The 27,234-nt window shown below is 45.0% G+C and overlaps 1 protein-coding gene across 1 annotated transcript in view; it reads right to left on the bottom strand.

Annotated features, from left to right (window-relative positions):
• The window catches only part of Limch1 (LIM and calponin homology domains 1), a 326,098-nt gene that overhangs the window by 88,411 nt on the left and 210,453 nt on the right, over positions 1–27,234 (bottom strand). Inside the window, exon 4 of the mRNA XM_051165075.1 lies at positions 5,062–5,168. Coding sequence (XP_051021032.1) covers positions 5,062–5,168 — 107 coding nt within the window. The remainder of the gene's footprint in view (positions 1–5,061; positions 5,169–27,234) is intronic.

Here is a 27,234-nt window from a genome sequence, read left to right as displayed (position 1 = left end):
TGTGTGTGTGTGTGTGTGTGTGTGTGTGTGTGTGTGTGTGTTTTGGTGCGGTCTTTCCTTAAACACCTCTAAAGACACACTTGCAAAAAACACATAAAATAAAGCCAGAGACTAGCACTGGTCTTTTAAGGCCCATGGCTGGTGGTTTCAGGTATAGGATAAAAATTGTTGAGAAAAACAAAACAAAACAAAAAACGTAGGACCAGGTAGGGTTGAAGTTGTGCAGCACACCAGGAAAGGTGGATGCTTTTTAACATATGAAAGATGAGAATTCTGCTTCAAATTGGGAATTTATAGTTGAAATGGCAAAGGCCGACTGTTGAAGATTCGGTCTTGAATGAAATTTGATATCTCCCATGTCTTCTTTATGTAAAAACATTTAATACAGGTCTGAAAACATAGTAAAAATAGCCCTGAAAATCATGGATTAAAAAGCAGTATTATCCCAAATCCCCCTTTTTCTGCCCTGGGTAGAAATCAGGATGAAAAACTGTATACAAACAGAAAAGTATGCGTGCTATTTCCCAGTGTACGCACATGTGTTCTCACACACACAAATGTTCCCTCCTTAACTAAAAGCCACCAAAGCTCTGACTATTCACACCATAAAATACCGAAATGTTTCCAAAGGCATTTTAAAGACTCCATGAATACATCAACAAATAAATATTAGGAGGACAAATGCTGGATTTCTTTCGTCTGGTCATTTTGTTAGGGCTAAGGAGTAGAAATTCCAACATATATCTAGCCAAGAATGCCTCAAAGCATTGAGGCCATGTTACTTGGCTCTGGCCTAGTCTAACAAACTCTGTGTGATGAGTTGGTGGGCAGTTTTAAGTTGGCTGATATTGGAAGGACTGGTAAATGCTAGTCCGGTACTCTGGAGAGGAGCACACGGTTGGGTGTTTCAGTTAAAACAAGCATCCATTTGCATTTATTTGATCAAGAAAATGCCTTTTATATTTTTGAGTTTTAACAGAAAGAAAAGGCACACCATTCTCAGCTTAACCTATCTGCTAAATTTTATTTTTTCATTTAACAACAGAGACATGAAAAAAAAAATCTCTGCCGCATTTGAGACGAGTGCTTCTGATGTGCCAGAAATCTAAAATATCTTAGAAAAACAAGAATAGGGAAAACAACCCTTTTTGTGCATTGACAACAAAAGTTCACTGACTGAAACTGTGACTGGATGCTAAAAATTGTATGTGCTGCACAGTAGAGCCTTACTAAATATTTATAGAGCGATTTCCACATAACTACCAATTACCTAGAAATATTTCCCAATTTTTAGAGACTTCCTGCCCCAGGAGCCATCCACAGCCTCTCCACACTTCTGTGTGACTTCGTCGGTTCCCTGGACGCCTTTGCTGTGCGCCCCTCTGTGCTGTGTTTGCATTTCCTCGTCCTTGTCCGGCATTCAGTACAGGTAGAATTCATGCAATTACACAGTCTGTAATGTAATGATCTGCAGGCTTTTCCTCTTTAAAATTTTTTTTCTTTTGTCTATTCAAGTTACATTTGGACAGAAAAGGTAAGAAAAATTACCTACAGTAGAGTGTTTCTTTTTTCAAAGACAATTTTAGGAAATAGAAATTTCCCCCATGAGCTCTATCACTTATCCCATATCCCATATCTCCTTGCTGATGCTACTAACTCATGCCAAAGTGATGCGCTCCCTCTCTGCGTCAAGCTGCTCAGTTCTCAGAAGGGAGACCAGGAAATTGCAACGGTGGCATCTGGATCTCTCAGAGCTACAAAATCAACGCCGTAAGAACCAGGCCCTGAGTAGTGCCAAACTGAAGCAGAATCACCTATGATAACATTGTGAAGTCAACACAAGCTCCACTCCTACACTCCTGCCAAAGCCAGAAGCAATGCCTTCCTAAGCGCCACCACAAAGTGGTTTGTGACACGATTCTGGTATAAATTCTTTACGGTTTTCTGAATACCAACCTAGTGAAAGACTCTCGCTACATAATGACTCCAAGTTCGGCGTCGCCATCGCCTGCGCATGGCTGCTCTCACCGCACTTGCCCTCCAGCGTGGCCCTCCAACCTTACTGGGTTCTTTGCCTTTTCTTTTAAGCATCAACAAGCTTCCTCTTCCTTGGCCTTCTCTTGGTTTTCTCCCACCAAATCTCCTCAAGGCTGATGCTTGCTTCTCATTCTTGTCTCAGCCTGAAATACCACCCCTTCAGATGGGCTATCCTCAACCCCCTCCTCTCTTTCTCATCTCACTATTTTATGCTCTTCTCAGCACTCTCACTCCCTATAGTTATTTTCTTTCTTACAACTTATTTCTAAGCTCTTATTTCTAGTTTGCACCGCAGTGTAAATCCAGTATGGACAGAGGACCCTGGTCATCCTGCCTGTGCGTCTTCTCCAGGAAGGGAAAACTATCTCACACACAGTATCTACATAGTAAGCATCTGTTCAATGGATGAATGAAGGTACCAGAGGCATAAGAGAAGGTGATGGGAAAGTGGTAGCTGAAGATGACAGTGGACAAGCGAAGGGTATTTTAAAAAGGAAAGAGACAGAAGAAATGCCAAGAGGGGTAGGTTCAAGAAGAAAGGAAAGGGAGGGAAGGAGAAGAAGACAGAAAAATGGAAAGATCAGAAAGACAAGAAAAGATGAAGATGGCGCAATCTCGAAGGGACTGTGACCACTTGCGGCTGGCCTACGTGACTTTCTCCTGGTGGGTTGCTTCTGGTGCCTCTGAATTGATGTATTTCTTTAGGAGCCAGTGACCTTGCTTGACTTAAGAGTAACGTCTAGAAGATGATTTGATCCAGTCCTACTCTATAGATGAGAACACAGTGCTAAGTAAATGCGCTTAGCAAGGCACAGATCTGGGGAGCACTAGACCTGGGGCAATACCCAGATTTCTGACGCCTTGATTGTTGTAGATGAGCAACGAAGACGACCTGAGTTTCTGAAACCAGAATTCTCCTGCCCTGGTGATTTATTGTAATTTAGAGGCAGCCAAGATTAATAACCATAGTGATAATAGTAATAGTAGTAATAATAAAAAAACAGTCGTAACAATGAGCTAGAGTAAACCACCAGAGTGAACTTTCTTTCACCCTCCACATAGTGCGTACGTGACTGACCATTACCTATGGCGTTCCACAGTTGCTATTTTTCTTTGGCTGCTTGCTGTGCAGGTGAGAATAGAAATGTGAGATGAGGCAGAACCTAAAATGATGTCCCAAAATGAACAAGAACTTAACAGAATTAAGACTTATCTCAGTAACAAATGGAGCATGTGATGGTTATAGCGGAGCCTATGGAGGCTTCTATCACGAAATGCTGTAACTTTCATTTTTTTTTTTTTTCACTTACATTCACTTTCCATGAGAAATACTAAAGAATGGTGCATTAAAAACACAGAAGTAACTTTAGACCATCAATCATGGCTGACTCTCCTTGTTTCCGGTCATGAACCATAAAACCCTCTGTAAACTTCTTAGCTTTATGCATATTCAGTAGTTTCAAGTCTCCCATCATCATAATTATGAAATCACGATCAAGAAATAGAGGAAAAAAAAAAACAAGAAAAAAAAAAGAAAAACTGTGAACTGCAGCTTCTTTCCCTTGTGCGTCCTATGGTAAAATGTCTGAGATGATCAAATCACAGCTCCTTCTACTCAGTTTAGCACACTGGGTTTTGCTGTTGTTGTTTATAGCAGGGCTGCTCTATGGAGCCCTGGTTTGCTTGGTGTATGCATTACGTAGACCAGGCTGGCCTGAGTCTTACAGCAATCCTCCTGCCCTGCTTCCTAGGTGCCGGGATTACAGGATATACCACGACACCTGACTTTCAGATACTTTTTGTGGTTTTTCAAAACAGGGTTGCAGGTGTGCTACCACACCCAGATCATAATAAGGATATGTTTTTTTGTTTTTTTTGTTTTTTTGTTTTTTGTTTTGTTTTGTTTCCTGACAGGGTTTCTTTGTGTAGTCTTGGCTGTCCTAGACTCACTTTGTAGACCACGCTGGTCTCAAACTCACAGAGATCTGCCTGCCTCTGCCTCCCCGAGTGCTGGGATTGCACGTGTGCATCACTGCACCTGGCCAGATACTTTTAAAAAAAGATTTATTTTTAAATTATGTGTATGTGTTTGTGCGTACGTGTACACGAATGCCGGTAGCCTATGGGGGCTGGAAGAGAGAGCCAGATCCTTTGGAGCTGGAGTTACAGGAGGTTCAAAGTCGCCTCATGTAGGTGCTGGGAACTGCACTGGGACCCTCTGCCAGAGTGTCACCCCCTCTTAACCACTGTGCCGCGTCTCCCCAGCCCCACGGGAGAATCTGGCTTAGTACTCAACTACACTCACGCTACCTACTGTTTGAATAAAATGACGAATGCTTTATATGACATCACAGGCTCTGCAGAAGCCCTGAGCTACAGACAATTTATTTTTTGCCATCCTATAAGGATGAATCTCCTTACTCTGGTCATGAGCTTTCTCGTTATACAAAACTCATCCAACTGCAAGAATTCTTTGGCCCCAAATATGGCTCACTAAATAGACACAGGCAGAAATGACCAAAAGGCCAATGATCCATCTCTGAAAAGCTTAATCACTGTCACACATGAGAAAACGGTTCCAAACGCAAATGAAGGAGCCAGTTCACCACCATCAAATGCCTTCTTGGCTTCATCAACAGCGCTCAACCTGTTTCCTTCCTGTGCAGTCTGTCAAGAGCCTATTCTACTGCCCCACTGGAGCCAATGAGAGGGATGCTGTCTGAAGCACACAGGTTTTGTGCATATTTCTCTGTAGCCTCGCTGCTAAATTTTACTTCACATCTTTTCTTCTTAAAATTGTGGTTCTACATGCATTTGAACACTTGCATTAGCTCAGAGTCGGACGAGTCCTGCACAGAGTATAGGACACTGTGCTGTGAAAGCCTGATTTTTTTTGCTTGTGCATTTTTATTTTTATTAGGTATGCCTAATCTTTTACCTCTCAGAACTTACAGCATCCCCCCCACAAAGCTGCACATCAAAACGCCAAGGGTTTCCCTTAAGCATAAATCAGGCATTACTCACTTGACAGTGACCCTGTTGGACGTATCCTGGAGGTCACTCGGGTCAAAGAGTTGAGATTCTTTAAGGCCAAGCTCTTTGCAGCCTCTCAAGAATACGATGGTGTTGTCCTGGGAAGGAGAAAAGAAGCCAAAGCGTTATTCTACATTTTCTCTATGCGCCAATCCCACTTCTTTAATAGTCCAAATGGCTGTCTAGATGCCAGCCGCCATGGCTGCTAATGTCACATCTAAATCACTGTGTGTCACACAATGAAACTCCAGTCAGGAAACACCAGAATAAACAGACACTTCAGACGTCCAAAACCCTAGCCATGCCAAATTCAATTTTCCCTTTAGCCCGATAGCATCTGTAAACAACTACAAGCCAAATGCTGCCACGAGGGGGGTGGGGGTGGGGAAAGCATCTTTTTAAGGAACAGTCATTTAAAGAGCCAGGTGTTTTCCATTTACCTCCTAAACCTTTACCCATGCCTTATTGCTTAGAACTTGGTATCAATAAATATTTAAAAATACAATTAGTGTTAGGGGGAGGGGAATGGGTTAACTGGTAAGAGTGCTTGCTGAACAAGCATAAGGACCTGAGTTCAGATCCCCCTCCCCCGCCCCCAAGGAACAAAACCAGGCATGCCAGAACATTCCTGAAATCCCAGCCCTAGGAAGCTGGAGGCAGAAGAATTCTTGGTGCTCAGTGGCTCACAGGTTCAATAAGACACAAAACGAGGTGGACGGCTGTGTTGGCTCGAATGAAAACAGCCCCATCGGCTCATATAGTTGCATGGTTAGTCCCCCAGCGGTGGGACTGTTTGGGAAGGGATAGGAAGTGTGACTTTGTTGGAAGAGGTGTGTCCCTGGGGGTGGGCTTTGAGGCTTCAAAAGCTCCCACCATGCCCAGTGTGCTCTCTCTGCCTCCTGCTTGTGGGTCAAGGTGTGAGCTCTCAGCTGCTCCCGCTGCCATGCATGGTCGCGTTGCCATCGTGGACTCGGACCCTCTGAAACTGTGAGCTTAATCAAACACTTTCTTTTGTAGGTTTTGTTGGTCCTGGTGTTTTATAACAGCAGTAGGAAAGTAACGGACATAACAGTGATGGAGAATGACGATACTAACCTCTGGCCGCCACAAACACATGCACACATGTAAATGTGCAACGGCACATATACATGCACACATAAACGTAATAGCACACACACAAAGTAAGACGCTGTGAAACTAGAAATCTGAAAGTAATAAAAGGTTTTATTGAATAAGGTGTTCTCACCTTCAAGCTTCTTCTTATTAATTGATTTAAATATATCCTTTGCAAATTTTACACCCTTCATACATTCATTATGGGCTTTGACCAAAAATATCTTCTTAATGGAATGTAAGATGAATTGTAGGTAAGAGAAATCTAGCCTCTCCATCTTCTTTCATGGCACATTTTCTCCATCAACCGCTCTCAAGTATTTGTGGGGAGGAAGGGAACAGCAGGTCAAGGAGCTGTGGGAGGAGGGTGGGGGCGTGGGAGGAGGGCGGGGGCGTGGGAGGAGGGGGGCGCAAGGTGTGATGCTATGCATGAAGGAGTTACGCTGAAGCACACTACTTTGTGTGCTAAAAAAAAAAGTAAAAAAATCTAGACTTGATTGGGAAGGAAGATGAGAGGCAAGAAAAGCTTCTGAAAACATGCAAAGACAACCCCCATGGTGAGCCCCCCAGCCTACCCCCCCAACCCCTGCAGGTACACATTTACTTTGAAGCAGCAAAGAACAGGCCTGGCTGACAACTGCACTCACAATTAAGGGGGTTCTATCTGGGCTGCCCATCTGTTGAGGTTCCTAGGAGTAAGTGAATGGTTCTGAAAGTGAATGCAAATTGTGGGTCATCCTTTGAAGCTCCCAGGACAACTGGCCAACAGATTTACTGCTATGAAATCTCTAGTTGTCCTTCTCTTGAGAGACTTTCAAAGGCGCTGATTGACTCCATCAGTTTGTTTAAAAAAAAAAAAAAAAACCAAAAACAAGACACGGAGCGTCACTTTCAGGACCATATCAGTAAGAAGCCCTCTAAATGCTGAAAGAAACTGCTGTAAACACATGAACTCAGGGGTGATTACTCAGTTCATCCCAGGTAGTTCAAAGGGAATGGCAGAGACAGTGTTTTTAATTACCCAGTGTGTAGGCAGGGCTCTCGGGTCCCCAGATGTACACACCCTAGGTAATCTCCCCTGAGAACTAGCGAAGCCCACGGCTGTGATAAGGTTATGGCATTTAAACAATTGTCTGTAAGTTAACCAAGAGAAAGATTACCTGATTGGCAATGGTATAATTAGGGATCTTTTAAACAAAAGGAGGCATAAGAGTTCCTTCTGGCCCTGAGCTCCACAGCTGCAAAGGCTTGAATTCTGTTAACTGCCATGAGCTTGGGATAGGCTTGGAAGATGCTCATCATCCCAGACAACCAGCACCTTGATTCCAGCCCTGTAATACCCTGAGCAAAGAGTCTGTATCACTCTATCTGAACCTCTAATCTATAGACAATGCGAGGCAATAAATAGGTATGCTCTGAGATGCTAGTTTATAGTGATTTTTAATGTGGCAATAAAAAATTAATGCCTGGGCCCTGAAGAGCAACAGTAGGAGGTTGCTGACCTTTTGTGGCCCTTATTACGGGACCAACGTCATTCCGAGGGCTGCATTTATTACACTATTTAATCCCTGCTCACCTCGTCCTCAATTGGCAGGTGAGTGATCTGCTTCCTAGAACAATTACACAATTGTCCAAGGTTGCAATCAGCAAAGGAAGCAGGTTGTAAAACAGTGGGGTATGTCTGATGAATCCAAGCACGGTACCCGAGGTCTGTACCAAAGGACAGTGGGGGTGTGGAAGGTCTCACAGATGTAGAAAACAGGCTACAAGAGCCAGGGGCTGGAACTCTGAGAGGTGAGTGGCCAGGTGGCACTGGAAGGGGACGGTTGGTAGTGGGGCTAGAAGGAAGATGACCATCTGCAGGAAACAGTTAAAAGGTGTCAGATGAGACAAGTGGGGAGACATGGCAGCCTCTTCTGAAAATGAGATGCCTTCATCCTGGTGTGTTTTCCTTCTGTGTGAAGTTCTGGGTTTCCTGCGTAGGTAGGATATGTTACCACTCACAAGCCCTGTGCCGCTCCGCACATGATCTCTTTGGGCAACAGCATATCTGAAGCTGGTCAGCTCCTTGGCATCTTCTTTTGTTACTTTCCACATGGTTAAATATTTACATTTACTAGTTCACACCTAACTCCTGAGTTTTCATTTTCTTTCTTTTTAAAAAAATTTTTTTATTTAATTAATTTATTCAGATTGCATCTCAATTGTTATCCTCTCACTTTTGTCTTCTCCCGTTCCTCTCTCCCTCCCTCTTTCACCCTACTCCCTTCCCCGAGGTCTGTGACATAAAGGGACCTCCTCCTCTACCATATGGTCACAGTCTATCAAATCTCATCCTGGTAGCTTGCTTATCCTTCCTCTGAGTGCCACCAGGCCTCGCCACCAAGGGGAAGTGGTCCAAAAGGGGGCACCAGAGTTCATGTCAGAGTCAGTCCCCACTCTCCACACAACTGTGGATAATGCCCTGTCCATTGGCTAGATCTGAACAGGGGGTCCAGGTTTATTGCATTTATTGCCCTTGGTTGGTACAGTAGTTTGAGCAAACGCCCCTGGGTCCAGATACGCCCATCATGATGTTCTTCTTGTAGCTTTCTAGGACCCTCTGGATCCTTCTATTTCCCCATTCTCCCATACTTCTCTTACCTAGGGCCTCAATATGACGTCCTCGTCCTCACATCTATCCCAATCTCCTGGTAAGTGAAGACTTTCATGGGACATCCCTTTTGGGCTAGTATCCAATTATAAGTGAGTATATACCATGTGAGTCTTTCTGGGTCTGGGTTAACTCACTCAGGATGATCATTTCTAGCTCCACCCATTTGCTTGCAAATTTCAGGATTTCCTTGTTTTTAATAGCTGAGTAGTATTCCATAGTGTAAATGTACCACAGTTTCTTTATCCATTCTTTGACTGAGGGACATTTAGGCTGTTTCCAGGTTCTGACTATTACAAATAAGGCTGCTATGAGCATGGTTGAGCATATGTCCTTGTTGTATGGTGGAGCATCTTCTGGGTATACTCCAAGGACTGGAATAGCTCTGTCTTGAGGAAGTCCTATTCCCAGTTTTCTGAGAAAGCACTGGATTGATTTCCAAAGTGTTTGTACAAGTTTCCACTCCCACCAGCAATGAAGGAGTGGTCTTCTTTCTCCACATCCTCACCAGCATGTGCTGTTACTTGAGTTTTTGATCTTAGCCATTCTGATGGGTGTGAGATGGAATCTCAAGAGTTGTTTTGATTTGCATTTCTCTGATGGCTAAGGATGTTGAGCATTTCTTTAAGGATGTTGAGCATTTCTTAAAGTGTTTCTCAGCCATTCGATAGTCCTCTGTTGAGAATTCTCTGTTTAATTCTGAGCCTCACTTCTTAATTGGGTTATTTGGTTTGGTGGTATTTAATTTCTTGAGCTCTTTATATATTTTGGATATTAGACCTTTGTCAGATGTAGGGTTGGTAAAGATCTTTTCCCAGTCTGTAGGCTGTTGCTTTGTTCTCCTGACAATGAAGGACATCTTTTTAAAAAAGATTTATTTAATGTATATCAGTGCTCTATCTGCATGTACACCTACAGCCCAGAAGAAGGCATCAGACCATTTTATGAGCCACCATGTGGTTGCTGGGAATTGAACTCAGGACCTCTGGAAGAGGTCCTTTTAACTGTTGTGTCATCTCTTCAGTCTGAGTTTTCATTTTCTTAGCAATATATTTTTCCTTACAAAATTTTGTTCTGTGAATAAATTGACCAAGGGAAGGATAAAATGGTAAGAAATATATTGAGTACTGTTTAAAGGACTGGGATTTTTGAATTTATACTTTGACCATCCTGTTATTAAATAAATCAACCAATTACTTTCATTTTATATTTTGATACAGGGTCTTATTCTATGACCCAAGCCAGTATTGAACTCCCTATAAAGGCCATTCTGGCCTTGAACTCAAGGTAATCCTCCTGCCTTAGCCTTCTAAGTGATATATTACAAGCATGAGCCACCATGACTGGCCAAGAATGACTTTAACATGCATCTTTCCTTTTAATAAAGTTATTTTGCCTAAAGATTTCAGTTTTTATTTGCAAAATACATTATTTTGGATTCTTTTTTTTAATTATTTTTTTCTCAGTTAATTTTGTTCCCCAGCATTTCTACTTCTTGGTAAACTTAAGCTCATCAATACACCATCCCACTCATTTGCTTCCAGATCTCTCCCCCACTCTCAGAGCATGTACCTTTTCCTCAGTCTCCAGTCTCCCTAACTGAACCATGGGGCTTCCCAGAAAGCAAAACTCAGACAACTCCCTAGAATGGAGGTTCCCAACCACTATGGGTCATGACCCCCCTTTGGCAAACCTCCATCTCCAAAAAATATTTACATTATGATTCATGACAGTAGCAAAATTACAATTATGAAGTAACAGTGGAAACAATTTCCTAGTTGTGGGTCACCGCAGCGTGAGGAAGTGTACTAAAGGGCTGCAGCATTAGGAAGGTTCGGGGCCATGGGACCGGAACTCGGTAATTCTCGCTGTGGTGGGAGAAGCAGTCCAAGGGCTCTTAATGGCACATTTACATATGTGACTGTTAGAAAAGCAAGGAGAAATCATAACAAGGCATCACTAGTGTTAGCATGTGTTATGGAAAAGTTGCTGCGGTAGTTTTGAAAACTGGGAAAAGTACTTTGTCGCTACGAGACAACTCGAAGTGTCCCAGTGAACTTTCTCCATGCAGGTTTCGACTTTCACATTTCAATTACTTGAGTCAGGGGAACAGGCCCCAAAGCTCAGCGAAGGCTTTGTCAAGGACCAGACTGTTTGGGTGGGTGTCATGAGGCATCTGTGTCATGGACAGAACATTTGTAGCCTGTGTGCGCTGATCATTTGCCTGAGTTGCCCCTGCTCTGTTCTAGGCAGCAGGGCTGTCTTTTATCATCCAAACAGTCGCATGGATCAGGCACTCCTGCCTCCACTTCCCAGATGAGCAATTGAGGCACAGAACAGTTATACATCATAGGGAACCAACCAGCGAAGCCCGCGTCCCAGCTAACTCATCAGAAAGATGGAAATGGGGTTCTCCAGAGGCAGAAACTATAAGTCCCCAAGTAGCGATTCTTTTTCCCACCTCTACAGTTTCGAGTTGTTTATACTTATTTCATCCATCCTGAAATCCCCTTCCTCCTTTCCGAATCCCCCTCTCTCCCTCCACACCTCCCTTCCCATCTCAGTTTTTCCCTTTCCTGCTTTGCCTCCCACCAGAACACAAGTATGTTTTCTCATCCTCCCTCCCTCCCTCCCTTCCCACCCTCTCTTCCTCTCTCCTTCCTTTCCTCCCTCCCTCCTTCCCTCCCTCATTCCATCCTTCCCTCCTTCCTCTCCCTCCCTCCCTCCTTCCCTCTCTCCCTCCCTTCTTTCCTTCCTCCCTCTCTTCCCCATCTCTCTGTCTCTCTCCCATTCCTTTTGGCTCTGAAACTCTTAAAGACACCACTGGCTCTGGGGCTGACATGTTCAACATAAGGCACACCCCTGTTTTACGAGTCCACATTTCAGAGCAGTAAATAGAAGGCAGCTGCAAACAAGGCAGTAACCGGTACAGATGCAGTGGGCCTCAGTGGGCAGCTGAGTGTCTTTTGGATTGAAGTGAGTGCCTCTCAGGAAAGTGAGGAAGTGAGTCGGCACTCTCTAAGAATCATCGGTGACCACAGTTAAGGACAGGCCTCTGACCTCCACACAGTCCTCTAGGACCGTGGCACCCTGGATCCTGAGCACGGACAAGGAGGTGCTCTCCCTATGCAAGTTCCCAGATGCACACATGCTCCCTGGAACACCGCATGCCATTCAGCGCACAGCCTACAAACATACGAGCTTTGTATGGCAGCCAGCAGGAACAATTTGGGCTGGAGGATTTAAATAACTGCAGGTCTGTTTCCAACTCCTTGCTATAACCTAATGATGCTGGAGGAGAGCCAAGCCCCAGTCAGAGGCAAAGCCAGAAGGAAGAGCCACCCAGCCAAGAGCTAACGGAGGCCAGCCCCTGGAGCAGGCACGAAGGTCCATGCTCTTAGTCACACAGGACTCATCTTGTACTCTCTCATCTGTCTTCTTTATACACCGAGATGTCCCCTCGTGTACAGTCTCAAGCCAAGTACTTACATCTTAGTAGCTCAAGTTCAGACCTGAACCATTGAACAGTGTCTCAGTCCCACGGGAGAAGTGGGAGAGACAGATTTACTATGATTACTGTTGTATGTGGTTCTCACCTTACATAGAGCTAATGATTCCACTAAAACTTAGTAACCTTTGGGGGAGCTTTTCAGGGGCTTGGAAGAAACTCATTGTTATGAAAAAAAAAAAATTCTGGTAGCCAAAGATACATGCTGACCAAGTGTGACACAGGAGCCTTCACTGGACTCTGGGTTCATCTGTCAGTGAAGTAAATTAAAACAGTGAGTGGATGCCTCATTTTTGAGTGTGCACTGGGATTATTTAAGGGTGCCTTATATCTGTAACACAACATGTAAATGGCTCAAATAAAACTGTGTGTGCACGTCTGTGTACACACATATATCCTCACGTGTGAGAAGAGGGAGACCAAGAGGGCATGAGCGGGAGATGGGGGGGGGGGGAGGCTGCATCATGTTCTGTGTGTTCAGAGAGAGGACTAATTCAAATGGCAAAATATTAAGAATCAGTGAGTATAGATGGGGTCAGTAAATGTTATAAAGGGCCAGATAGTAAATTTCTTTGGCCTTGGGGTCATACATTGGACTCTCAAAATGTAATTCAGCCCTGTCATTGTAATTGGGCAGTACGTATGTAAAGATACATATCTGCACTGCAATACATGACCAACACAGGCAGATTCTGGGCAGGGTTTGGCCCACACGTGATATCTAGATCACTATGTCCCAAGTGAGAATGTTCAGTTATCCACCTAACACTCTAACACGTTTTCCTGAAGTTCCCCCCACCCCCACCCCGCCACCCGCAATAGGAAATATATGGGAAAAGCCCTCAAGTTTATGAAAGATTCAGCTGGGACTTTATTGAGAAACTCAATTCTGCAAAATTCAAGGCAGACAGCTTTGCCTTGACTGGAGGTAAGCCTAGAGACAGCCAGCCAACTGTCATCTCTGAGTGGACAACTGAAAAGCCACTGGGGTCCCAACCAGGTGCTATTGACAAAAAGTAACTCTGACCAACTGGAAAGGATATGTGAGTCTCAGTTAAACACAGGCTTCTCCAAAGGGACCCAGGCTGCAATTGACACATGGATGTGAACCACTGTGTGTGCAACACCATGAATTAACTTCTCGGTTAGGCCTCATTGTTCTCCCAGTCCACTGATTTGTGAGCCTGTTGAGTGAGTAGAAATGCCTTCCAGGGCCCCGGTGGAGACCTGACCTTCCTGGGAACTCTTTTTCACCCCCCCCCCACTGGTTTTTCAAAACAGGGTTTCTCTGTGTAGCCTTGGCTGTCCTGGAAATGCTTTGTAGACCAGGCTGGTCTCGAACTCACAGCGATCCACCTGCCTCTGCCTCCCGAGTGCTGGGATTAAAGGCATGTGCCACCATACCTGGCCCCCTGGCAACTCTTGCTCTGAGGATTTTTTATCTTGACCCTTTTTCTTTTCACTCTAGGATAAGAGAATGGTCCAGCTTGGGTATAGTCGCTAACCTCAGAGTGTAACTATCTATTGCAGGGAATACACATTCATCAAATATTTAAATATAATGTGCCAAGTAGTCTTCTACATATTTTTAATGGTGAATAAATCAAAAGATTCCTTTGTCTTCATGATCCTCTACACATTTATATTTTCTTTTCCAAACTCCATATAAACAGGGGAAAGCTGATTGAGTGAGTAAAGGCTCTTCCTGCCAAGCTTGATGACCTGACTTCTTGATTCCAGGGACCTAGGTCACAGAACAAGAGAACAGACTCCTACAAGCTGTTCTCTCACACACACACACACACACACACACACACACACACACACACACACACCAGCCATCCTGGTTATCAGATCGATTGAGAGCCACCACAAGTGTAAGTATTCCTTATCTTAACTGATGATGGCCCTCAAAGCAGAAGAGAAATAGCGCTGACAGTTTCATTGTGGTCTGTTATCATTGATTGATTGTTCACCACTAGCTGATACTAACATCTTACTATTCTGTATATTAAACGTGTCGTTGCTATGCGTGTACATCCTTTACACTCGCGTCGCTATGAGAGAGTTCATCCCAGTCGAATTAAAGGAGAAGAGCCTTACTTCAGCTCACGGTCTCAGAGATCTCAACCCATCATGGTAGAGAAGCCTTGGCGTTCACCGTGGCAGGAGTGACAGGTGGAAGCTGCTCACAGTAGAGAGGCCAGGGAGCAGAGAATAAGGCTGAGCCAGTGGCCAGGCTCTCCCTTCCAAAGGCCTGCCTCTTACTGCTGGCCTGCATATCTCAGAGGCACTGCCGAAGGGTCTGCTGCCTCGTGAAGCAGCAGCGCCAGTTAGCATGGAAGACAGTTCAGACTCAGCCATGATTCTGTGTGTTGTGGGGGGAAAACCCTAGTACGGACAGGGTTTGGTACTAGATGCGGTTTTAGGCATCCGCTGAGGGGTCTCAGAATGTATTCCCTGCAGATGAAGTGAGGTCTCGGTACACAGAAGGCATCATTAGGACATTTTTGCCCACTCAGGTCAAGAAAAGACTGTGGAAGATGGACCGAGAACAGTGTGTGCATCTAAGAAAAGAGACACAGCCTGCCAGTTACATGGGGAGAATTTTTTTTTTAAGTTAAAGTTCTGCTGCTATTATTTGCTCATTGTTAGTCATCAGCTTGGCCTCTACAGGCAGCCTTGAGCTTTGGAGCCAGCTAATATATGCAAAGGTCATGTGCAACATATGTATGTATGTATGTATGTATGTATGTATGTATATGTGTGTATGTAAGTCATCATTTATAATTACTGCACAGATATAAATCCTTAAGCTATCTTCCTAATTCAGTCTAGGAAAGCCCACATAAGCCAAAGTGTATGTGTAGGGCTATTAATTACACGACGGAGCAAAGCCCCGCAGTGGGTAGACGCACACACAGATGCCTGCCCAGTACTCACTGCTCGTGGCTACAGTTGGATCACAGATCCCTCAGCCTCTGTCCACAGGAGAGGCTTGCTTTGCCCTTGGTAGGGCTTCTGGATAGAGGGGCCAGCAAGACACTCAGGGTAGTCCCCGGGGAACACCCCACTCCTCATCCACTTCTGCTTGCTGCTTTTCGCTTCCCTGAGCTATAGGAAGGTTTCTCTGTCTCCTTGACCCACTGTAAGGGGCGAGCAGCTCTCTGGCCACGACACAGGTGCCCAGCCATCAGTGGACCCCTTCCGGTGGAGTGGACCCACTGTAAGGGACAAGCAGCTCTCTGGCCACGACACAGGTGCCCAGCCATCAGTGGACCCCTTCCGTGGGGGGTGGACCCACTATAAGGGGCAAGTAGCTCTCTGGCCATGACACAGGTGCCCAGCCATCAGTGGACCCCTTCCGTGGGGGGGACCCACTTTCCTCAGTTGTCTTTCTTTTACTCAACATGGTTTGCAGTTCAGGGAAAATAAAAGCAGTGCACATTCAGGCTGCTGAAAAACTCACGATGGCCAGGTACTTAAAACTCAGTATATAAACACATCCTGTGACTTTCAGTTTCTGTAAGTGAAAAACTAGATGGAAACTATGAAGATGTGAGCTGTGCTCGCCTGTGATGGGTTTATCATCTTAATGTGCGTCTACAATGCATGTTGCCTATAAAACCTAATGAGCAATAGGATAGCTCAAAAGGATTTGGAAATATGTCTGAGAAAGCCAGATTTCATTAGGAAAAATCAACAACCACGATTAATGTTACTTTTCTACTCTACCTTATAAAAGTCTTTTTAAAGTGTGGGGTTTTTTTTTCTTTTTTTTTTTTTTTTTTTTTTTGGTTAGATTTCATACATGTGAAGCAAACTCCCTTCAAGACAAATACAATTAATAAGTTCAAAACGTAAGGAATACATTATCGAAACATCTCCAGGAACTTATCCCATAATTAATAGAATACGGGGGTTTTCCTGGACCCGCCATGCATGCTCGCAGTTACTGCCCAGTCTGTACGGGCTCCAGTCTAACTCCTGGGATTGGCTGGGGTCCAACAACAACCAGTGCTTGCCAGACTGTCAGTGCGTTTCTTTTTGCCAGGAGCACTTAACGAGGATACCAGTTCTTCCAGTAAGAGGAAAGAGCGACTCAACTGTGCCTGGGAGATTTTAGGGAATTGAACCAGAAAGGTGGCGTCTGGGTGGGTTCTTAAAGGGAAAGGAAAGGAGAAAAAAAACATGGATGGGAAATAAGCAAAAGCAGGGTAGGTTTCTGAAGAAAGAACAGGACTTGGGGGAGGGGAGGGAACGCATGAGTTTTAAGGCTGATGGGGAGGCGAGGGCTCCTCTGACAATCCCTGGGTGGTGGGGAACCTAAGCCAGTTCCTGCAGAGTCTTGGAGCCCGACTGTATCTTAGGCAAATATGCAAGGTTCTAAGGGAGAAATTCACTGGTCAGGGAGAAAGCCCACCACAGAGCTTCTTTGAAGACCCTGGGCAGAAGAAAACCAGAAACAACAGGAGGAGAGAAGATGGGTCATGTAGGAACCAGTGGGAGAGACTGCAGGCGCTGCCAACATGGTAGCCATTGAAACCATCTTAAGGAACAAGAGGAGGCTGAAGAAAAAAAAAACCACCCTCTGCTCCAAGAGCCACGGCTCGCTTGCTGGGAGCATCTACTTGGTCTGAGGTTCAACGGTGAGGCTCCTGAATAGCACAGAGGTTTAGGGGTCAACTGCACATGGGCACAGGCGCGGGGAGGGGGGGGGGCGCTGTGATCAGCTAAATGTCCTCAAGTGTCTCTGTAGGTTTACCTAATTGCTTTTATTCTGCATGAACTTCCTTACTTTGGCAACTTGATTTTCACCTTACTGCTTGCTTCAAATCCCACCTCCCCAATTCAGCAATATCCTTCTAATCAGAAAATCCATTCATAGATGACTGGGCAGTTTTCACCCAATTAATAGAAATAAGCGTCACACGGGAACCACTTATTGGATTATTGACATGTGCCAAACGTTTCTGTTGTAAGTGCTTTTCTTATGTAACACTGCACAATGCCCTTGGCACAGTTGGACTCCCCCCTGCTCTTATGATCACGCAAACCGTGCGTTTTTATTGGGTGCTTCCTAATCATGTTCTAGGAAGCAGCTAGGCTGGGCGGGGGGGGGGGGGGGAAGAGCAATGCCAAGGCCCTGGCAGGGTGCTACCTGGCACATCTGAGGGCCAGGGAGGCCATTTCCATTTAACACTCTGAATGTCTAAGCTATTGCTATTCAGCCCCTGCCTATCACCCACATGCCCTCCTTCACACCAGCTCTCCCTCTCCCAGCGGCTTCTGATTCATGCTTCCTCAGAATGCTTCCTCCCCACCCCCACCCCCTCTCACCCCCTCCCCCTGCCCCCTCTCACCTCCCCATCCCCCTCCCCTATCTCTCTCCCCAAGCTGCCTTCCCATAGGGATCCAGTCCTGATCAGCATGGCTGCTCAACCTCACTTCCTGTCTCCAATATTCGAACACAGGACAAAGCGTAGGGAAAAGAAACAGTATACGTGAAACAGTTAGGCTTGTCGGCTAAGCCAAACCTCTCTTCTCTGTACTGGAAGAGGAACCGGCCATATGTCCACATAGAGGGACGCTGACTAATATGATACTCCTGGCCCCTCATCCCCGTCTCCTGAGTCGCTTCACGAGAAGAAATGGGGCACACACGCAGCTCAGCTGGTTTGCGATATCCTTGCCATGGCTGTAGACAGCCTGTCTGTAGGACACATGTGTTCTGTTTGTCTCTACCATGTGGTAGGGGGCCTCTCTGTGGGGGATGCCTGCGGATGTCCAGCTGTGGCAGGAATGGATGCCTGGATCTATTTAACTCAAGAGCGAGGAGGACAGAGGATCGGCAGACCAGCTTGGCGGCAGCTCCAAATCCCTGCGCTCCAGTTTGCTTCATGACCAGTAGGGCTGATAGTCCGCTCTCTGTCTGACTCCTGTGCTAATATTTTAACTTTATTGGTGAGGGGGGCACTGCTTACTGACAGCGCTAAGCCCCTAGCACACAGCTCCCAATGCCACCGGACATAGTAGTCCTGTTCTGGATCTGGAGAGGTTGCGGATGCAAGCGCTCCCACCTCAGTGGGCCCACCAGGCACAGTTCATAATCCTTCTAGGCATCTGGTCAGCTCCCTCCCCGTCCCTTGAGGATGCTTTCACAAGCCCCCCTGCCTGTCCGTTCACCTCTCTGGCATCTTTCACTATCTTCTCTCTCACAGATGACATTATATTTGCCTCATCTCACCTCAGGTTCTGCATCTTAAAAAAAAAATTTTTTTTTTCATTTAAAAAATGAAATGGGATATCTTTAGGCATTTTGAAATAACCTATTAAGGGTTTCTCAACAATTGGAGCAAGATGTACCCCTTGGCTGGGAGGAGATTAATGAGCCAGAGGTTAAGCCATATTCACTTCCATTCAGTTTCAAACATTTATGTTCAAACCTATTCATTGCCTATTTCCTGTGTGAAAAGTAATGTGTGAAGTGCCCTGAGCGGTGAGGTTCATCATGGGAGCTGGATTCTTATTTGCAGGAGAATCATAGATACCTGTGGATTACAGAGTTGAGCACAATCAGGCACAGAAGCACCAACCCAACTGTAAAATACAGCGACAGGAGTCCCTACCCGGAGGGGGGGGGGGTCCTTATATAGCTGTGACGTGGGCATGAGTTACATGGTGGCTTTCAAGTGGGTGACTCTTTGAAGCAGCAGGTAGCCAGGGCTTTGTGATTTGGGGGACCCGCTCTTCATCTCTCATATGCTACTCTACCTGTTGGCCTGTTGGCTCTCACTGGAGTTCCCAACTGAAGTTGTTAGTTACCCTACAAGGAGGCCCTTATTTTTCTCTCTCGCGCTTACATTTGAAAAATATGCCAGGAAAAGATCCCTTATAGGCTTGCACAAAGTTCTCTCCCATAATGGCTAAAGAGATTGGGCAGACACGATCATAAATCCTTTCAGTGGATGGAGAGAAGCAGGACAGGCACTGTTTCCAACGCAAGAAAAACGAATCTGGCCCAGGGGACACTAGCTTCACTCTCACAGAAGGCCAGAGACGGACATGCCTCCCTAAGCTCAGTTCTCGGGGAGCAGAATGCCTGGCTGTTAATGCCACTGGTAACATACCAGGCAAAGCTAATCAAACTCAGGGTCCCTAAAACATACTCAAGTCTCTCTACTAAGCCACAATGCTGCCTTGGCTTCTCAAAGCTAACAATACAACTGCTACAGAACAAAACAGTAAAGCTCATATAATTAGCTCTCTTGCAAGAGCCTCTCCAGGCGTGGTTCCCTGCTACACAGCAACTGGAGGCCAAGTCTTCCTCTGCATAAGGTCTGTAGGACATAGAGCGCCCGGTCCTGAAGACAGCATGGCCCTGGGCACTTTGCTTTATTCGCCTTTCTGGATTCCTGATTCAGTGCCTTGCATCCAAGCCTACCCAGAGGTCAGCACCATGGGGCTCTCAGAAGTGGAGTTCCAGACAATCAGGAAAGCTGTCTCGCTGCCACGGAATCTAATCTTCTGAAGAAGTACTGACCTGTTTCCTAAACTTCTTAAACTAAGCCTAAAACTCAACATAAGTGTGAAAGTGTTACATTGGCAAATTCCATTAATCGTGCTTTGGGAATTGAATGAAAAAGGTTTAAAAAAAAAAAAAACAGATATTAGAATCAAACAGGCTGCTATGGATTAGGTAGTGCTTTGTGATAAAATGAAGAGTTGAGAAAAAAAAAGCACTGAGAAATGTTTAAAACAATCTGGCACTGTAATCAAGTCTTAACTATAGGGTCGACAGACTTGTCACGCTGAACAGAGAATAAACACACCACGGTGGGTGTCTTCTATATGCACAAGTCACATCTTCTTAGCAGTACCAAGCAACTAATATAAGAAGAAACAAGTGTTCATTGAATGAGCAACCAAAGTAAAAAGCAAAGCAAACATAGTAAGATACTCATTAGAATGGTATTATACAAAAAAATTCTAATGAAAAATTGGTAAGAAAGTAGAGGAAGAAAACTCTGTGTTTTGCTGGTGGGACTGAAAAATGGCATAGATGTTGCCGAATATAACCCAGTACTTCCTCCAAAGGTGAATGCAGAATTACAACATGATCTGACAATTTCAGGAATGGAAAGAGTGGAAACAAAGGGAAACTTGAATGTTCACGTCTATAGTCACAGTAGCCAAAAAGTAGATGCAATCCAAGTGCCTTCTTTCAGACAGAAGGACACAGAGACTGTGCATTCACTCTTAAAATACATGCTACAACAATGGGCATTAAGCCAAATCGAATAAGCCAGACACAAAAGAACAGCAACTAGGTGTGTTTGCTTATATGAAGTACCTCGGGCGGTCACATTCGGAAGGATGGAGGGTAGAACAGAGCCTATCAGGGTCGGAGAAAGCCAGGGATAATGGAAAGTGGTTATTTAATGGGCACAGAGTCTCACTCTGTGGTAATGAAAAAGTTCTGAAAACAGTGCTAACCATGAAATGCCTGCATTGCCCAGAACTCACACATTCTAACCTCACCCTCAGGTATTTGGAGGAGGTGATGAAGTGATGAAGACAGACCCACATGGATGGATTTTCCTATCCCTACACCCCCTATCAATGTGAGGTTACAGACAGAAGAGATCCATCTGTGAGCCAGGGGCCCAGCTCTTACCAGCCTGCAGGTACCTTGATGTCAGCCTTCCCAGCCTCCAAAACCGTGAGAATCAACTTCTCTTGTCCATAATCCAGCCAGTTTATAGTGTTTTGTCATAGCAACTCAATGAACCAGACACATGACAGTGGTCCCAGGTGTCACTCAACTGTGTATCTAAAATGCTAATCTGTATTATATATTTTAATATGGAAGGAAAGAAAGGGAAGGAAAGGGGAGGGAGGGAAGGAAAGGGGAGGGAGGGAAGGGGAGGAATAGGAAGAGAAGGGGGGAGGCCATTACCAGCAAAACATCTGCTTTGTCACATAGTACATTCCTAAAATGTATGACCTAGGAAAGTGTGGATCAAGTCAAGTAGGGAAATGTGGTAGTCAGTATTCCCCAGCCAAAGGTCATAGAGCTTAGAATCACTGTTATGAGATGTATGTGTGTATTGTGTGTGTATGTATGTATGTATTGTGTGTACGTATGTATGTATGTATGTATTGTGTATGCATGCATGAGTTTATGTGTCAGGATCCAGATCCCAGATTCCCTGGGACTGGAGTTACAAATGGTTATGAGCCACCACATGGGTGCTGGGGACTGAACCTGGGTCCTCTGCAAGAGCACTCAAGTCCTTTAAGCACTGGGCCATCTCTCCGGACCCGGAAACACCTCTTTAAAGACTCTTGCAGCTCTTCACTTCCTGCACCTAGCAGATTCCTTCGTTTACACCACCTACCCTTCCATTCATAAAAATGTGGCTTCAGAAGCTAAGAGTGTTGACACTGTCACATGACACTGAAAACAGTGGAATCACATCACTCTGCTGTGACTGTATTCTCTCAATTCCTCCAGCGGGAATGCCAAGCCCAAAGTATGCAAGGCTCACAGGACTCCAACCGCTAGGGCTCAGATTCATCCCTGCCCTGTGAGGAAGGAGGAGGCATTTTACACAGTCTCTCTAGACAAGGATTTACTGCTTAACGCTGACCTCAGGAACAGAATCCCTCACCGTCGGGTCAGGCATGTGGATGACATTAGGAAAAAAGAAACACGGAGGAGCCACACGGAAAGACTCAAATGTGGTCAACCGTTTTGCGCTTGCGGGTCACAGCCTCTCCACTGAGAAGGCTAAGAGCTGGTTAGGAAAGGAAATGCCACAAAAGGAAAAAGCCATCAGCAACCTTTACCCTGACTGACAGAGACAGTGGCCCAGAGGAAGCTTAGCACTTAATATATTCAGCTGAGGCAGATGCTCACTTCAAATGTTCTGCTAATATTCAAACGTGCGCGGGAAAGAAAAAGGAGAATGGACTCAAAGGGGACAAGGAAGGAAACTGCTGGAAACACGGCTGCCACGCCTTCTGTTTGTTCTCTCTTGTCTATCAGCCTACCAGATCCTCAGCTAACTACAATCTGGGCGCCTTCACTGTGCTAGTTTTTTTTTGTTTGTTTGTTGTTGTTTTGTTTTTTCCTAAATAACTCAAAAGGGGTGTGGAGAAGAGACTGCCTTCAAATAACCCATAAGTTCCCGACCTGATAATCGTGCAGGGATGGAAGACACGATGCATCTTTTAGAAATATTTTTAAAAGCATACTCAAAATTTGAAGAAGATGCCCACGGGCACTGGAATGTTTGATCTAATTCATACAATAAAACTAACGGGCAAGTTCTCTCTCTCCAGTAGCATCCAGCACATTCTTGGCATCTGACTGGAGCTGACATATTGCATATACTGTTCGTGTTCACACAACATATGAGACAATGGTAACCAGAGCGAGGGATGAAGAAGACAAGGTAAAAAAATAAAAAATAAAAATAAAAAATAAAGGAACATAGCGCCACCGATGTTGGAGGAGCCTCCTCCAAGCACTGGGGTTCCAGAAGGAGCATCTGTAGGTACCTAAGGAGGAGTGACGTATCTGGAGCTTTTCAATCTCTTCCATGCTGAATTCTAGAAAATCAGCCCTACATGCCTTTCAGATGCAGAAGAGAAGCCTGCAGACAGTGTCATCTCCAAGGCTCTGCGCTTTACCACGCATGACGCTGTCTCGTGGTGTGTATGCTTCATCCCACAGTGCATAAAGACACAACTGTCACATGTCTCAACATGATATGCCAACCAAGCACATGAGGACATCATCAACCATGTTTAGATAGGCGCCCAGAAAGCCCATGTACGTGTACTGAGGAAGATACAAAAGTCCTGCTTGGATGTCTCCCACCGTGTTGATGCCCACGTGTCTGTGGATCACACTATTTAGGCACCATATGCCACGGTCATACTAACAGCACGCATGTACGTTCTGGCTTCCAGTCGCCCTATGAGCTCCCATGTGTGGAGTCATACTCAGGCTATTTTAGGACTAGCTCTATGACTGACAGGCCACAGGTGTTGGGTACATTTTTAAAAAGTTCACTTGGAATAGTTCAAATAACTAGCTTGTGCTTTCAGTATTCCCAACAGCCAAGACACAGAAGCAGCTGTGTCCTTCAGTGAGTGAAGAGATACAAAGGAAATGTCAGTCCCTGAAAAGGGAGGGAACTCCCATCTTTTGTGACAACATGGATAAAATCCAGAACGTTCGGCCATGTGAAGTAAGGCAGACATAGGAAGACAAGTACGATCTGCTCTTACTTATTTGTGGAATCTTAACTTATCAAATGCAAAGACAGAGACCACAGTGGAGAAGAGCAGCTGCCAACGGCTGGAGAAATAGATGCAGGCTATGGGTAAAAATCCTCAGTCATAAGAATTGTAAGACTCTAGGATACAATATGGTAACTATGGCTAACAATATGGTACTGTGTACTTAAAATTCGCCAAGGAAGTAGATATTATGTGTTCTAACCATACACATGAGAAATGTAATTATTTGGGGGACTGATATATTGACTGTGGTCATTTTACATGTGTTCTTAAATCATTATGTTATATATTTTAAATATATATTATTTTTATCTATCAATTATAAATCAATAAAGCTGGAAGATGTTTTTAAAATTCATCATTCATTCTTTTAGGCCTGGTTATGGAGTATTTATCAGTGGTAGCGTGTGTGTGTGTGTGTGTGTGTGTGTGTGTGTGTGTGTGTGTGTATGTGTGCGTGTGCGCGTGCGCGCGCGCACACGCGGGGGCGGCACGTGCGTGTACTCACATGAATATATGTACATATGGAAGGCAACTTTGCTCATCTTTCCCCAGGAGCCAGCCACACTGGCTTTGGAGACAGGGTCTCTCATCAGCCTGGAGTTCTCTGATTTGGCTATGCGGGCCAGCTGGCCAATCAGCCTCAAGCTTCTCCCTGCCTCAGCCTCATCCGTGCTAGGATCACAAGTGTGTTCCACCACACCTCACTTTTCTACACAGGTTCTGGGCATCAAACTCAGGTTCTCGTTCGTGTACAGAAAGCTCTTTATTGACTGAACTACTGCCCAGACCAAAGCTCACTCTCAATTATGATTCCAGTACTTGGTAGAGTCGTGATTTGTATCTCAGAAGTTAATCATTTCTACTTTGCCTTTTCCATTGGTGATCAATCCTCCTGTCATAGTTTTGTATGTATGTACGAAGATCTCGAAGTAATTTCGTGTGTGTGTGTGTGTGTGTGTGTGTGTGTGTGTGTGTGTGTGTGTGTGTTTGCGTTCTGGGGGCTTACTGTCTCCTGTGTTCTTTTATTGGGCTTTTATGAGAATTATCTAAATTACTAGTGTTTGCCAAGGACTGACTTTTGGATATTTTACCCATCATTCTATTTCTTTAAGTCTTGGTTTTTAACTCTTAATTCGCTCCTGCAAATCTCTGAGATTTATTTTGCTCCTCTTTACCTACAAAGCCGAGCTCATGAGTTGCCCTGCTCCTTTTTTTTTTTTTAGAATTTCTCCTTGGTTGGGACTAGGCAACAACTAAATAGGTAACATCCATGTCCTTGTTTTAAAGATCCACCGACAAAACAAAGTTTGGTTCTACCAAACTCAAGAGTGACTTTATTGAGCTGACTTCCAGAGCAGGAGTGAGGGGTTGCTGATGGGAGCATGCACGACTCTAAGGCAGCCACTTAAAAAGGCCTGCACCCAGTACAGATGATGGATTCCCTGTGGCTGCATATATGGAGCCCCCTACCCCTAGTATTCCCCCACCTAATATTCTCTGGCCCTTCCCTGAGATCACAAGGCCATGTGCATTTAGGGCAGAATTGCATACAGCTGGTTGGGAGGCATGGTTGGACACTCGGGTGAAGAGGGTCCCATGACCCTCTCACCACCTCTGCCTAGGAAGGAATGCCCACAGTCAGCAAGCCCAGCTGTGCTGATCCTTTGCAGGCAGGCACAGCTGAACTCAGAAAAATGGCAGCTGTTTGGCTTAGAGGATAGTGCTGTATAAGACCATCACTCTTTAAAAGGGAAAAAAAATTCTCCTGAGAGCATCACTGAGTGTTCTTAGAAAGGTTTTTATTATTACCTTTAAATTTGCAAGTTTAAGTGTGTACCAGTGTACGTATGTGTACCATTGTGACAACACATGTGTGGAGGTCAGAGGACAACTTGGAGAGTCCATCCTCCACCTCTCCACTATGAAGGTCTCAGGGATTGAACCCAAGTCACCAGACTTGATGGCAAGCACCTTTACCTGCTGCGCCATCTCGCCCACTCTGATAACAGATATACTGTTTTTAATTTCTGTCCTGGTAAGTTTAACCTCCCCTTGGCTTCTCTTTTCCATCCAAGGTGATCACCAAGTGTGCCTCCCAACTCACAGACTGGCTTCTTTTCACTTTGATCCTGTTGCATCCTGGCCAGAGCACAACCTTTCTAGTCACCCCCTTTTTCTCCGACCTTTGATGAGCTTCTCTGCCATCAAGCATAAGATTTAGAGGCAAGAGGCTGCCGGCACGGATGTGTAACAATGTCTTTTTTTGTGTGATTTTATTCACATCTTTGGACGCTGCTGTGAAACTCATTCTCCTAACAATTTCCCATCAGCCACCTAGTGAGACGTGATAAAAAAAAAAACTGCAGGATGTAGGATATAAAAAATCCCATCACCTTCCCTCCATAGGTTTAGATGCCGCCAACATAATCTTAAGGATGATGTGGAAGTCAGAGCTGGACAGCCTAATGAGAGCTTTGCTTCCTGAACCACAAGACCACGACCTGCACTTCCTACTCCACTCTGACTGGTGCGAGACTAGCTCCTGACCCATGTGTTCTCGCTGGTCCTAGGATGTGCTGTCCCCTAAGGACCCAGGGAGCTACTAAGATCGGGAGCACCTCCTACCCACAGTCCCGCATCCAATAGAAAAAGCTTTCAAATGGAGACTGGCTATGGCCAAGCTCCTGTGGACCACATAGTACAGAGAAAAGGATGCATGTGACACACTCTTGGGGGTCCTAAGGAAAGGCAGTCATCCCTGATCAAGTGCCTTTTGAAGCAGTTAAGTGTTTAAAATCCTTTTAAAGCATGCTGGAGTGTGCAGTGCGGGGAGGAGGGGGGCACACAGAAAGCCATTCTGCTTACCACTGTAGAGAATAGTTCTGAAACTAAAGACTGATTGAAAGGGACATCAAAGGAGTAAGATTTGTTTGATGTTTAGACATCCATATATGATGCAGATCACTGCTGTATTAATGGTGACTGCCTGTAAGCCAGATGGAATGGCAGGCTCTCTCAACAGGCATCTAACTCAGTGCCACGGAAAGGCAGGGCAAGGTAACGCCAGCCTAGCACAAAGGATTCTCCACCTCATGCTTAAAGATGCACCTCTCTATTGGAGTCTCGTCTCACAATTCAGAAAACCCCAATTAATTCCAGGAGCTTTCACGGCTGAGTCGGCATCATGTAAGAACTGGAAGTGGCGAGAGACCCTACCAAATATAGCGGCAGTAAGGTTCTTCCAGGATGGCGGACAGGGTGGGGTGCCTGGTCCTGCTGCTCAGAGAGAGTCAGGTATATCTCAGGAGCTGGCCTGAGGAGTCATTACATCATATTTTCCTTAAAAGCAACTTTTAATCCAGATATCTAGCAAGCAAAAGGGAGAAAGCCAAAAATTAGCACACTTTCCTCCTTCCAGAACATTCTTCTAAATGTCTGATCTCACTATAACACCATTTATTTCCTTTTGTTGTCTTTATTTATCAGACTATAAGCACCTGATACATATACAGGAGGAGAAATGTAATGTGCTCCAAATTTTTCACTGCACATAAAAAACATGATATGAAAGTAA

Source organism: Acomys russatus, chromosome 22 (genome assembly GCF_903995435.1).
Source record: "Acomys russatus chromosome 22, mAcoRus1.1, whole genome shotgun sequence".
Classification (NCBI taxonomy): domain Eukaryota; kingdom Metazoa; phylum Chordata; class Mammalia; order Rodentia; family Muridae; genus Acomys; species Acomys russatus.
The sequence above is the reverse complement of the archived record's forward strand: the minus strand, read 5'-3'. Positions and strand labels throughout refer to the sequence as shown.